Genomic DNA, 14785 nt, shown 5'->3' on the forward strand with positions numbered 1-14785 from the left:
CATCTGGGGAGTGAACCAGTGAATGGAATATTTGTCTCCCCCTCTTTCCCTGTGACTCTTCCAAATAATAAACAAATCCTTATTTATTTTTTTTTAAAGAAAGCAGTATCTGAATAAATACAAATACCATTTGGCACTTTCACTAAATTTAATAAAATTTAATACATCCTTTAAAACAGTTTTTAAGACTTGAAAAAGCTCAAAACTGAGATCTTCAGAACAGGCCAGCCACGGTCCAGGCAGGAGGATTCCGTAATGTTTGATCCGTTCTCAGTGAAGCTGTTCCCCGTCTGCTCCCTGCTCCCAGCTCCCAGTCTGCTCGCACACGATTAGTGAGAAAGACTAAAAATAACTTGAACTTTAGTGCAGAGTCAACATAAAAAGGCGTGAAAAAAATTCCCTCAGAACCTTCCTTGTGTGTTTCCTCGGGCTTGCCTCCTCTGGCTCAATGTTGGTAAATTAGCATCCGACTTGGGTGAGAGCCAGAGAGTCTTGCTCAGCCTCCTTTTAATCGTGTAAAAATCCTGAAACAGAAATCAAGAACAGAAACAGGTCGGACGCGCCTTCTACACAAAAGCTAATGCAAACCTACAGCCACACTCAGGATGTCTCTGCTCAAGCTGTTTTGGTCTTGCTTTCCTTGGTATTTCCTTGATTCCTCCTTCTTCAATGTCAACTCCAAAACACACATTGTTATTTCCTTGTGAGTTGTATTAAGGTTCACCAGAAAAAAACAATCAATAGGATGTGTGTGTGTGTGTGTCTCTGCAGGATTGTGGAAGCTGCAAAGTTCCACATCTCAAGCTGGAGACCCAGGAAAGCTGATGGTCTAATTCCAGCCTGAGTCCAAAGGCCGGAGAACCAGGGGAGCTGATGGAGCACATGACAGTGCCAGGGCAGGAGAGGATCAATGTCCCAGCACAGCAGGCAGGCCTGCAGGCAACAGAGTGGCAAATTCCTCCTTCCTCTGCTTTTGTTCTATGGGGACCCTCACCAGTGGGATGAGGCCCGCCCACACTGGGGAGGGCCATCTGCTTTAAGGATCCACCTTTCACCTGCTAATCTCATCTCAAAACACCCTACCCAGAATCAAGGTTGAATCTGGGCACCGCATGGCCCATTCAAGTTGACACAAGATTCACCATCGTCCAGGATTTGTTTTGTGGATTCTTCCAAAGAAGTGACAGGAGAAATGGAAACCTTTCCATAATTCTTGTTTATCTTTTGAAAAGATTTATTTATTTATTTATCTCAAGGGGAGATAGAGATACTATCTTTCATCCCACTGGTTCACTCCTCAAATGGCTGCAATGCCTGGGGTTAGGCCAGGCTGAAGCCAGGAGCCTGGAGTTCCTTCTGGGTCTCCCACCATGAGTGGCAGGGGCCCAAATGCTTCCACTGCTTTCCCAGGCACATTAGCAGGGAGCTCAACGGAAAAGTGGAGCAGCCAGGACTCAAACTACCGCTCAGATACGCATCTTTTAGCTCACTGTGCAACACTGTGGGTCCTCATCTCAGTGATTTTTAATAACTCTGACAGAGTTTGACAAGGATTCCAAGAGAATTAGGCTCCAAACATTCAGTTCCTTTCATGGCTCAAGCCTGACACTCAGGGTCTCCTGATGGCTCCCCCTTTCACTCCCTTGGGCCTCAGCACTTTATGCCAGATCACACGGGAGGCTTTTCTGGATTATCTAGGATGCATCTGGCAACTGAATTTGGCAAGAACGAAACCACAAGGAGGAAGACATGCACCCTAGACACACAGGTCAGGAACACGGTGAGCGTGGCAGGGTGAGGTGCGACCCACTCCTCTGGAATTTCTGCTTGAACAATCGGACAGGACGGGTGTGAAGCTGCGGACCAAGACATTGACTCAGGAGGAACATTTGGGATAAAGGCTGTTTGGTTTTAGAGGAGGAAGTTCATGTGTTTTAAGACAGATAATATAGACAGCCTGAAAGACATCTGGATTAGGACCAAGGTTCTAAAAAAATCAGCATGCCAGCTGACCTTGCACACGGCGTAATGTTGGGTCTGCAACTTTCCATCTACGATTTTAGAGCCTCCCAAAGTCAAATGCATTTTACATTTATGTAGCGGATACATGTATGTCCTGGAGCTTTTGGATATTAGACACCTTTGTAGTCCTGAGTCCTTTGCTATTTTGCATCATAAAAAAGCTGAATTGTTTCAAATTCAAGCAAGTTAAAACTTTGTACCTTGCCAAGTTGAATGAACCACACTGATGGGCTTTTGAGTCAGTTTTCCAACTCACTGCTACCATTTATTTCAAGATTTGCTTATGGCTTGCTCCTCCTGAACGGGATTCCTAGCCGTTAAAGACACACACATTTTAGCTGGCTTTTCTATGACCTTGCCCAAGCATCTCCCTAATGATCATTGCATTCTCCCAAAGGACTGCTATGAGGACAGAAGCACAGTGCCTGTGGTCATGCAATGAACTTACATAGCTGGGGATCAGCAAGGCACCGGATGAAGTTCTTGTTAGAGAGATGTCAGAGAAACATCTCCGGAGAACAGTTCATAATTGCTGGATGATCTTACTGAAAAGATGCGACTGCCCGAGGGATATTCCAGAATGTCTGTGCGCTGCCTCTCCTTCCTCCCACTCCAACCCCGCCTAGATCCAAGCCCTCATCTCTGCCAGTCTGGTGTGCTAACATCACACTGTGTTTTCTCATCTGCTGTCTGTCCACGGACACCGGTCTTCTCAGGCAAAAAGATGGCGAACTGCAGAAGGGCGCGTGGCTTGGGTGGGTCACGTGGCACTCAGTACCCCACAGTCAGCACTGAGTGGACACCCCGCAGCCTGCGTCACGTGTGCCCCATCTCCTGAGGACAGCAGGTGAGGAGTGCAGGGAGCCAGCTCCTGCCTGTCCCTGCCCGTGACCAGTTGTGTGGTGCTGGACCAGTCCCCACGCCTGTCTGCCTGGCTTGTGTCACTGTGTGTCATTGTACAAAGGGAGATAACACATATAAGAACTTTCAGCATAAACTGGAAAAGGCTTAAATAGATGTCCTGCTCTTCGGATATTAATATGGTATCTCAAGGTATCTCAATTGCTTTGAACCAATCAGGCCAAACCTTGGGTGTTGATATCAAGTTTTTCAATGTTCAAAACCGTTCTTTGAATGACCCAGAGACACTTTCTGAATTTGTTTTCATCAGCAGATTTTCTTCAGAATTGAAAAAAAAAAACAAAACAAAACAAAAAAAAAACCACAAGAACACAGAAACAGCTCAATGCGTCCCTGGGCACTGGCACTGGGGGTCGGGGGCGGGGGGCTTTGTATTGCTGACCTCACCTCCGCTCCAACCCTCTCCTGTCAACTCTGCTGTGGGTGTGGAGGAGACGCCTCGGCCAGCCTCACCCTCCTCCTGCCCAGGTGCTCTCTGTGAGTGGCAGTTCCCAAGTGTTCCCATGCAGATTTGTTCCTTTGAATGGGGAGTGGTGGCAAGAGGGGGCAATCGAAGCCCCACTTAGCGGCTGCCGGCCGCTCTGCCTGCTGGCTGGTGCGCACCTGGATTTCTTAGTGAGGCCAGGAGGTGAGGAAGGAGGAAGGACCAGTGGCCTCTGCCTGTCCACCTGTTTCTGGGCTTAGAGAAATCCCCCCAGATCCTGTGGCTAGCGGGACTACATGTTCAGGTTTGGGGGATTCCGAATCCTTCCTTTGTGCACCACTGCTAACTCAGGGAGAAGCCGGAAGAGGCTGCTTGCAGCTGTCGTGATCGTTTATTAACCAACCACGGTGCGGTACGCCCTAGCGTAAAGCGGCTGGGACCTGGATGTAGACGGCCGTGCTCCGAATCCCAGGCTCCTCACCTACCAGCTGATTGGCCCTGGCACGTCACTTCCTCACTGTCGCTGCTGGAGAAATACACGTTCAAGTTCTCTCTATGTAGTGCATGAAAAGCAACACACACACAATCAGAGAGCCATGCTCCATTTCCCAGTTGTTGTTGGAACTGACCAAAGTGCATTTTCAAAGCCTAGCAGGTCTCAGGAAATGGCAATCATTCTTTTTTTTTTTTTTTGACAGGCAGAGTGGACTGTGAGAGAGAGAGACAGAGAGAAAGGTCTTCCTTTGCCGTTGGTTCACCCTCCAATGGCCGCCACGGCTGGCGCACCGCGCTGATCCGAAGGCAGGATCCGAAGGCAGGAGCCAGGTGCTTCTCCTGGTCTCCCATGCGGGTGCAGGGCCCAAGGACTTGGGCCATCCTCCACTGCACTCCCGGGCCATAGCAGAGAGCTGGCCTGGAAGAGGAGCAACTGGGACAGAATCCAGTGCCCTGACCGGGACTAGAACCCGGTGTGCCGGCGCCGCAAGGTGGAGGATTAGCCTAGTGAGCCACGGTGCCGGCCGGTAATCATTCTTTTTTTTTTTTTTCTTGACAGGCAGAGTGGACAGTGAGAGAGAGAGATAGAGAGAAAGGTCTTCCTTTTTGCCGTTGGTTCACCCTCCAATGGCCACCGCGGTAGGCGCGCTGCTGCTGGCGCACCGTGCTGATCCGATGGCAGGAGCCAGGTGCTTCTCCTGGTCTCCCATGGGTGCAGGGCCCAAGCCCTTGGGCCATCCTCCACTGTACTCCCTGGCCACAGCAGAGAGCTGGCCTGGAAGAGGGGCAACCGGGACAGAATCCAGTGCCCTGACCGGGACTAGAACCCGGTGTGCCGGCGCCGCAAGGTGGAGGATTAGCCTCGTGAGCCACGGTGCTGGCCGGTAATCATTCTTTTTTTTTTTTTTTTTTCTTGACAGGCAGAGTGGACAGTGAGAGAGAGAGATAGAGAGAAAGGTCTTCCTTTTTGCCGTTGGTTCACCCTCCAATGGCCACCGCGGTAGGCGCGCTGCTGCTGGCGCACCGTGCTGATCCGATGGCAGGAGCCAGGTGCTTCTCCTGGTCTCCCATGGGGTGCAGGGCCCAAGCACTTGGGCCATCCTCCACTGTACTCCCTGGCCACAGCAGAGAGCTGGCCTGGAAGAGGGGCAACCGGGACAGGATCGGTGCCCCGACCGGGACTAGAACCCGGTGTGCCGGCGCCGCAAGGCGGAGGATTAGCCTATTGAGCTGCGGCGCCGGCCAGGTAATCATTCTTAAAAGAACTATGTGTGTAATCCTTCTAAAGACTGCTTTCAACTGGCCTAAATTAATTTTGCTTTTAATTAAGTCTCTAATTTAACTGCTAGCGATCCACAGGGAGCAGTGATGGCCCAGGGGGAGTGTGGCTATATGAAGGCCACGCCTGCGTCCTGCAGGTGCATCGAAGTGCAGCTGTCACCAGCTCACTGAGGAGTCTCCTGGGCTCACATTTTGTCAAGCAGGTGAAAAGCCAGCACAGTCAGAACAAATCATTTATTCCAAGCCCCATCAGTTTAAGACCTTTTCAAAAGCTGTTACACAAATGAATACTGAACTCAGAAACTAATTTCTGCAGCTATTGCATTTGTAACAAAGTTAGTATCTACAGGATCTTGGTCTGGAAGATCTGAGCGTTTCCATTATTTAGAATCCATGAGGAAGGTTTCAAAGTCCAGATCCAGGTCGGAGACGAGGGCGCTCACAAAGTCATCGACGGAAGGACACTTCTGTAGCAGACCTGCAAGAGAGGACAGGTCAGACGAGGGGGCGGGCAGAGGGGTGTGCTGAGCGCTGAGTGCGGGCCGAGGGCGCGCTGAGCCTGCCAGCTGTCCGTCATCAGGCCTTTTTCCGTTGGTTCACCCTCCAAATGGCTGCTACGGCAGGTGCGCTGCGCTGATCCGAAGCCAGGAGCCAGGCGCTTCCTCCTGGTCTCCCATGCAGGTGCAGGGCTCCACTGCCTTCCTGGGCCACAGCAGAGAGCTGGACTGGAAGAGGAGCAACTGGGACAGAATCCAGCGCCCTGACCGGGACTAGAACCTGGGGTGCCAGCGCCGCAGGCGGAAGATTAGCCAAGTGAGCCGCCACACCGGCCCACTTATCAAATTTATTATCAAGTTCTATGTACTTAAAATCAATCATGGGGCCGGCGCCATGGCACAATAGGTTAATCCTCTGCCTGCAGCCCCAGCATCCCATATGGGTGACGGTTCTAGTCCTGGCTGCTCCTCTTCCAATCCAGCTCTCTGCTATGGCCTGGTAAAATAGTAGAAGATGGCCCAAGTCCTTGGGCCCCGCATGGGAGACCAGGAGGAAGCACCTGGCTCCTGGCTTTGGACTGGCACAGCTCCGGCCGTTGTGGCCATTTGGAGAGTGATCCAATGGGAAGGAAGACTTTTCTCTCTGTCTTTCCCTCTCACTGTCTGTAACTCTACTTCTCAAATAAATAAATAAATAAATAAAAATGAATCATGTGCTAATTCTTTTGCAGAAATACATCAGGGGGAAGTTACTGGCTTCCCTCCAGATTTCCCTGTTTTAGAGAATGTGTAGCTTTGCACACTTGCTAACTGAGCAATGTAGAAATCACTTTAAAAGTTTCTGGGTATGGGCCGGTGCCACGGCTCACTAGGCTAATCCTCCGCCTTGCGGCGCCGGCACCCCGGGTTCTAGTCCCAGTCGGGGCACCGATCCTATCCCGGTTGCCCCTCTTCCAGGCCAGCTCTCTGCTGTGGCCAGGGAGTGCAGTGGAGGATGGCCCAAGTCCTTGGGCCCTGCACCCCATGTGAGACCAGGAGAAGCACCTGGCTCCTGCCATCGGATCAGCGCAGTGCGCCGGCCGCAGCGCGCCAGCCGCGGCGGCCATTGGAGGGTGAACCAACGGCAAAAAGGAAGACCTTTCTCTCTGTCTCTCTCTCACTGTCCACTCTGCCTGTCGAAAAAAAAAAAAAGTTTCTGTGTATGTCTCTCTTTCAAATAAATACATATTTTTTTGAACAGGGGGTTTCCAGTGTGGAGTAGTGGGTAAAGCTGCCCCTGCAACACCAGCATCCCACATGGGCACTGATTTGTGTCCCAGCTGTTCCATTCCAACCCAGCTCCCTACCAATGCACCTGGGAAGGCAGCAGAAGATGGTCAGATGCTGAGGTCCCTGCCACCCATGGGAAACCTGGATGAAACTCCTGGCTTCAGCCTGGCCCAGCCCTGGTCATTGTGGCCATCTGTGGAGTGGACCAGCAGATGGAAGATTTCTCTTTCTCTGTAACTCTGACTTTTGAATAATTAAATAAATACATATTTTTTAAAAAAAGCCTGCTATTCAAATTTCCACATCTAATATACAAGATTGTTATAAAGTAGGAGAAAGCAATGAGGCTCCATGTCTAGCATACACTAACAACTCAATAGAAAGCCGAACTTATCTCCATTCTTCACTTCAAAGCAGCCACAGGCAAAGATTCAGGCAATCGGCCTTGTTGCTTCAACCTGTGCTCTTAGCAGAGGATGCGACCTCGCAGGCTGAACAGGTTTTATGGGTTGGCTTAATGAGAGGCATGCCTGGTATAAAACTGCACCCAGCATCAGGATGCTGGAAGACTGCCAGAATCCTCCATCATTCCCTAAATCTTTAATGCAACCAGTGAACACGTATTGATTATTTGCTGCGTGTGAGCATCAGGCCAGGTCATGAGCCTACAAAGTTGCGCAGGCTAAGTCACAGTGTGAGGTGAGAAGGACTTGACCACAAAAGTACACTGTGTGGACCTGCACATCCCTACAGGGTGGAAAAAACCACCATGACCCCTACTCATGCCACACATAAAAGCTAACTTGAGACATTTACACACCGCACTGTAAAAGTTAAAATCATGACGCGTCTGGAAGGAAACACAGCGTGTCTTTGTGAGCTTGAGGTAGGCAAAACTAACTTGCTTCCCAACTTCCCTCCCTCCTGCCTCCCTTCCCTTCCCCCTCCTTTTAAAAGACTTATTTATTTATTTGGAAGGCAGAATGACAGAACGGGGAGAGACGGAGAGAGAAAGACATCTTCCATTCACTGGTTTACTCCCCAAATGGCCACAACGGCTAGGGCTGGGCCAGGTTGAAGCCAGGAGCCCACGTGGGTGCCACATAGGTGTCACGCAGGTGCCACGTGAGTGGCACAGGCCCAAGCACTAGGCCATCTTCTGGTGCTTTCCCAGGCACATTAGCAGAGTGGCAAGCACTTGCAATGGCTCCTGTATGTGGGCTGCCGGCTTAGTAGGCGGCAGCTTAACCAGCTGCACACAGTGCAGGCCGCCAAATGTTTCTCTGAACAAAGAAAGGATTAACAATAAAAGGAAAAAAGTCAATCCGGCACCCCGGGTTCTAGTCTCAGTTGGGGCGCCGGATTCTGTCCCGTTTGCTCCTCTTCCAGTCCAGCTCTCTGCTACGGCCCGGGGAAGGCAGTGGAGGATGGCCCAGGTCCTTGGGCCCTGCACCCCATGGGAGACCAGGAGGAAGCTCCTTGCTCCTGGCTTTGGATCAGCGCAGCATGCCAGCTGTAGCAGCCATTTGGGGGGTGAACCAATGGAAGGAAGACCTTTCTCTTTGTCTCTCTCTCTCTGTCTAACTCTGCCTGTCAAAAAAAAAAAAAAAAGTCTACTCTTTATAAGAAACTATTAGGACAGTGAACAGGTAAATGAAAGAGTAGAGGAAACAATCACACAACATACATTTCCCATGGAACTCGTATCTGGAGTAAATCAACAAGTCTTTCAACTCATCGTAAGAAGACTTTCAGGAATTATAAATGGAGAAAAGATTTGTCTGTGCACAAGGTCAGACTTTTCATAAAATACGATATCCAAACAAGCAGATATAATGAATAGGCACTGAGAAGATAATTGCTATCATTAGTCATCAGGAAACAGAAACTAAAATCACAATGAGATACTATTAAGCATCCACCAGGATGGCTGAAGTTAAAAAGACTGGCAAGGCTGTGGGCAACCTAAATCATCATACATTTGTGGTGGAGGTAAAATGATACAATCACTCTGGAAAAGGGTGTAGCAGTTTCTTATAACGTATACCTTCCCCATAATCCTGCAATTTCACTCCATATAACAGAAGAGAAAGGATTTAAACAACCCCTACTTACAAATAACACAAGTTCCCAGCAACTGGATACAGATAAACATACTGATACGTTATGTAATGGAATATTACTCAGCAACAAAAAGGAACAGACAACCCATGTAAGTCATATCATCGATTTTGAAACCTCACATGGGGGGGCCAGCGTTGTGCCTCCAATGCTGGCATCCCATGTGGGTAAGTCCCGGCTGCTCCACTTCCAGTCCAGCTCCCTGCTAATGGCCCAGGAAAAGCAGTAGAAGGTGGCTCAAGTGCTTGGGCCCCTGCTACCCAGTGGGAGACCCGGATGAAGCTCCTGGCTTTCTCACTTTGGCCTAGCTCAGCCCTGGCTGTTGTGGACACTTGGGGAGCAGACCAGTGGAAGGAAAATCTCTCTGCTCCTCCTCACTCTGTAACGTTATTACTCAAGCGGACTCACTGAAATCCCAAAGCGGGTTTCACACATTTCTTATGTGTCAGGTTTCTCGATGCAGAGAATACTTGTAGGGAAAATATTTCACCATGACTTTTAATCAAATGTGACACATTTCCCCCTTTAATACTTGAAATCTTTCTATAATTACATGACTGGCAGTTTACAATTACATGACTGGAAACGTCGGAAGGTAAAACCACTGATTCAGACCCAATCTATCCCAGGACGGCTGGCCATCCTGTTCCTTTGAAGTGGTTCAATTCAACTCAACACACTGCCCAAATATGCCCTTATTCTGCCCTCAGAGCTAACCAGCACGCACCCTGCTCCAACTGCCCATCTGAGAGCACAGATGGTGGCAACAAAAGAAAAATGTACGCATGGTCTTTTTGAATAAAATCTTAGAGTGGAATGGTTTGGTAACTTACTTTGTAATGTGACTGCACAAGGAAAAAACCTGGACCCGAAGGAAGAAAGAACAGCTACTGGGGAGAGGAGTCCCGGGCACGCTGTTCTGGGAGCCTCTCTCTATAAATAGGGTTAAGTGTTTTGCGAGTGCCAACATGAACTAACCACGGCACAGAGAAGCGAAAGAAAAACCCCGCTGTTTCAGGCAGCTCCACAAATAAGAAAAATTGAACTTGGCTTTTCTGTGTGTGTAGAGTCAAAAAATTCTGAGAATACTTTGGTTTCTTTTTGTTAAAGCTGACAAAGATGTCCCTTCTGTCTTCAAGTCTTAACTATAAAAGGGTGACAATTAGACTTGTACTTTCCTAGGAGGTCCTGGAAACGGGGTTGGTGCTGTAGCATCATAAGTAAGTGGAGGAGACAAACATGTTTCACTGTGAAAATCACCGAAGTTAGGAGGGAAAATGGATGGACTTTTGCCAAAAGTCTCAAACATTCTAACAACTAAAAAGAGACAAGTGTCAATGTTAGAAAAATAGACAATAAAATATATGTGATATATAAAAAATCAGAAAAAAACACAAAATTGCATTAGGACACAAATGGCACATATAAATTTATAAGAAAGAAATCAAGTAGCTGGTTTTCATCTATCTGTCCTACTAAGTGGGGTAGAAAATACATAATAAGCAGTTAAATAATAATGATTTAATTTATTTTTCTCCTCATTTTACCTAAGAGGCAGATGGGCTAATAAAAGATGGAACAAGCCGGAACATTTTTCCTTCTGCTCTGCTCCAACTAGCACGTTTCATAGCCTTGAAGTACGAGGGCAATTACTCCACCTGACTAAAATAAAATACGATTATCAGAAGGATTCCATGGCTGACTCTGGCGGTAGGAAAGATGTCCCAACCGCACTGACTCCCGTGTGACTCCCATGTGGCGTGGAGCTGGACACAAAGAGAAGTCAGAGCTAGCGTGCAGGGCCTGGCCCAGAGAGCCAGGCTGGAAAGAGCTCCCGGGGGAGGGTGTTTAGCACGTGCTTAAGAGGCTGCTGGAGACGCACGCACCCCATCTCCAGTGCTTGGGTGTCAGTTCTGGCTCCACTTCTGAGTCCAGCTTCCTGCTGATGCGTGCCCTGGGAGACAGTGGTGACAGCTCAAGTGGTTGGGTCCCTGCTACCATGTAGAAGACTGGATTGAGTTCCCAGCTTCTGGCTTCAGCCTGGCTCATTTCTGGCTTTTCTGGGCTTTTGCAGGAGTGAACCAGCAGATGGGAAATCTGTGTCTCTCTACCTTTCAACTAGAAAAAAAGAAATCTACAGAGTGTCCTTGGCAGGGACCACCATTCACACCACTAACAAATGATGACAGCCATTTCACGGAACAGTGACCGAGAGCTGGACACTGTGCTGAGAGTATTAACCCATCTGTTTCTTAAAACACACTTGTGAGGGACCAGTATCACAAATCAGAGTACAGAAGCAAAGGAGGTGACAAGACTCCTGCGTCTGTTTTGTTGTAGCCCTAGCAGTCTGGTTCCAGGGCGCAGGCTCCTACAGCACTATGACACATCGTCTCATGCCCTGAACCTCTCTAAGATAAAACGGATTCTAAAAAGGTCCACATTTAGCATTCTCAATGCAACAAGCTTAAATATGTGGAGAAATTCTTTACAAAGTCTCCCCACTGCCTGATGCCACCTGTGACCGTATGTATTCAACTTACCCAGTGTCCCTTGCTGCCTTGTAGATGGAGTCAAATCATCCCTTGCTTTTCGGGCAATTCCATTTCCATGCCATGCAGCGCACTGCACGAGCAGGCACACCACAACACTGGCAAACGTGGTGGCCTCTGCCCCGCTGTGTGACTGGGACACTCGTGGGACTAGACGGGCACTCAGGCACAGGCACCAGGGCGCAGGCTCGAAATACTTAGTTCTTGTCTTGGCCTGACACTGGGAGAACAAGGTGCCCAAGAATGTTGCACTTGTTCTGAGTGGCCTCCACACCTCTGTGCTAACCCCTTTGCACACAGAAGCCCTGACAGGTTTAAGGGGATCCTAACTATGCTTCATTAAGGACAAACTATCAGCTCTAGGACAAATTAAAAATGTGCATAAAGCTGCGAGAACACAACCTGTTATTTTGCAACATGTAACAGACATAAAATCCATATAACAGGCATAAAATCCAATCAGATCTTCATTTCAAAATTAGCATACTCGTGGCCTGAACCCTTGCACCCCTTGGCTGGCCTCTTGGATGCAGAACCGGCACAGTTACATGAAAACGTGACTGAGAGCAACGGGCTGGCCTCTGCCTACGCCTCTAAGCCAACCTTGAGGGCAGAATCTTGTTTGGGCTCCCTTTAGCCAGTTCCTGGGTGAAATGCTTCATGTATCACTTAATTTAGAGAGCACAGGTGATTACCGAGGAATAAAAAAGCATTAGCATTATTCTAAGCTTTGAATGAGAAGTAAAACAGTTACAGCTCGCGGCACTGTTAAGTAATCTATGAAATTTCATATACTGCTTAAGACCAACTGAGTGTGCCCAATAAAATTAAACTGGTTGAGATGGATCAAAGTTTAGTGGAGGCCATGGAAGAACAAATGAGGGGGCTGGCACTGTGGTGCAGCAGGTAAAGCTGCCACCTGCAGGGCCACCATCCTATATGCATGCTGGTTCAAGTCCCAGCTGCTCCGCTTCTGATCCAGCTCTCTGCTGTGGTCTGGGAAAGCAGTAGAAGATGGCCCAAGTCCTTTGGCCCCTGCACTCATGTGGGAGACCCAGAAGAAGCTCCTGGCTCCTGGCTTCAGATTGGGCCAGCTCCAGCCATTGCGGCCATCTGGGGAGTGAACCAGCGGATGAAGATTCTCTCTCTCGCTCTGCTTCTGCCTAATAAATAAATAAATCTTAAAAAAAAAAAAAGACCAAATGAAGGAATCATAAACAAAATCTTTGCATGTAGTTTCCCATTCATTGATTCATTCATTCACTCATCCTTATCTATACCTCAAGTGCCTAATGTAAAATTGCGGCTTGTAGCAAAACAAACAAACAAACAAACAAACATCAGTATTAGGAAGCTGTTACATATAAATATTACTGACAGAAATAATGATTTAGTGGGCCAGAAAATGCAGCCCAATGTCATGGATGTCACTTGGGAATCTGCTAAAAGTGTAAATTCTTGATCCTTATCCCAGACCCACTCACTCAGGAACTAGGGGTGGCAAAGCATTTATTTGCCTAGCAATTCAGATACCCATGTCCCACACTGGAGCACCTGGTTCAATGCTCAGCTCCGGCTCCTGACTCCAGCTTCCTGCTAATGCACACCCTGAGAGTCAGCAGTGATGGCTCAAGAAGTTGAGTGCTCACCACCCACATGGGAGACCTGGATTGCATTCCAGACTCCTAGCTTTGGTCTGGCCCAGTCCTCGATATTGTGTGCAATTAGCAAGTGAATAAGTAGATAAGAGTTCTCTAACGCTGATTCCCAAATAAATAACAATTAATTAATAAAAAAGAAGTCTCCAGCCAGGAGCATTACCTCTGGGAGCTCAGAGCAATATTTTTATTTTTAAATATTGATTTACTGATTTTGAAAATCAGAGGTACTGAGAGAGAGGAGAGACACACAGAGAGATCTTCCATCTGCTGGTTCATTCCCCAGATGGCTTCAAAGGCCAGTTCTGAGCCAGGCTGAAGTCAGGAGCCAGGAGCTTCCGCGTCTCCCATGTGGGTGGCAGAGGCCTAAGCACCTGGGCCATCCTACACTGCTTTCCCAGGTCATTAGCAGGGAGTCGGATGGGAAGTAGAGCAGCGTGGACTTGAACTAGTGCCCACATGGGATGCTGGCACTGCATCGCCATGCCAGCCCTAGCATTATTTTAAAGAATTCAGAAGCAGGGTATGTTTGGATTGCTAGGAACACCCTGGAAAACAGTGCTTTGTGTTTACCAATTATTGACTCTTGTGAGGAAAGCTCAGTCAGGCAGCAGCTGAGGGGAGTCCATGAAGGGAAGACCAGGGAGCAGTGTGGTGGGCACTGATGCTCTGGGCGAGTGCGGGGGCTCTGCTATCTGGGGTCTGCCTGGCAGTGATCCTGAGGAGAAAGGGTTTGTGTCCTGGTTGCTCCACTTCCAATCTGAATCGGCAGATGGAAGATTCTCTGTATCTCCCTCTCTCTATCTGTAACTCTCTCAACTAAATAAATAAATCTTTTAAAATAAAACAATAAAAACCTAATATCAGCTCCAGCCGTGTGCTCCACACGGTGTGTTGGAAACAGCAGGCACGTGGATGGAGGGAGACAGCCTCTCTAGTCCCAGGAGGTTTGCTGGCTGGGGAGAAAGCCATGGAAACGCAATTTGGTTCACACAGAACAACATATAATGGAGGCGGAGTGATGGCCAGGCAGCTGGGACGCTACTCGGGAGATGTCTTGATTCTTTTGTCAGGAGCAGGCTGTCTGTCAGAGTCCGGAGCTGGTTGCCCACAGGCTGGGGGCTGGATCACTACTAAGAAGAGGACCAGGCCAGACAGGGCGACAGAGGGAAGACTTAGTAGACAGGTACTTGTTTGTGCCGCCCAGCACCCATTCCCCTCTGGCTGGAGTAATGATTCTGCTTGGGAGCAGTGGCCTTGGGGACATCTGACAACGTCTGAAGACTTTCTTGGTTGCTCCATTAGGAGTACAACCAGTGGTGTTTGGTGGAACCTTCCTACTGCATGTAGGACAGGTCCCAGGGCAAAAATGCACCTCGTCCCAAAGGATAGCACCTGCTGCAGTCCATCAACACAGCCCGATGGAAGCCTCTGTTGAGTGCCTCCCAGCCTTCCCCTTGTTGCATGAGGCTGGCCACACGTGCTCTTCCAGGAATGCGAGCTGTTTGCTTGTTTAAATATTTATTTATCTGAAATTCAGAACTA

The 14785-nt window shown here is 48.7% G+C and overlaps 1 protein-coding gene across 2 annotated transcripts in view; it reads right to left on the reverse strand.

The window, feature by feature from the left end:
• Window positions 1-245: 245 nt before the first annotated feature.
• The window catches only part of MIPEP (mitochondrial intermediate peptidase), a 176960-nt gene continuing 162420 nt past the window's right edge, over window positions 246-14785 (reverse strand). Inside the window, exon 19 of one of the 2 annotated variants that reach the window (XM_062194561.1) lies at window positions 246-524. In XM_062194561.1, coding sequence (XP_062050545.1) covers window positions 508-524 — 17 coding nt within the window. In that variant the 3' untranslated portion in view covers window positions 246-507. Of the gene's footprint in view, window positions 525-5364; window positions 5622-14785 lie in introns of those variants that run through there. The other variant, XM_062194560.1, reaches the window with a different exon arrangement.

The sequence above is a fragment of the Lepus europaeus genome, chromosome 6, assembly GCF_033115175.1.
Source record: "Lepus europaeus isolate LE1 chromosome 6, mLepTim1.pri, whole genome shotgun sequence".
NCBI lineage: Eukaryota > Metazoa > Chordata > Mammalia > Lagomorpha > Leporidae > Lepus > Lepus europaeus.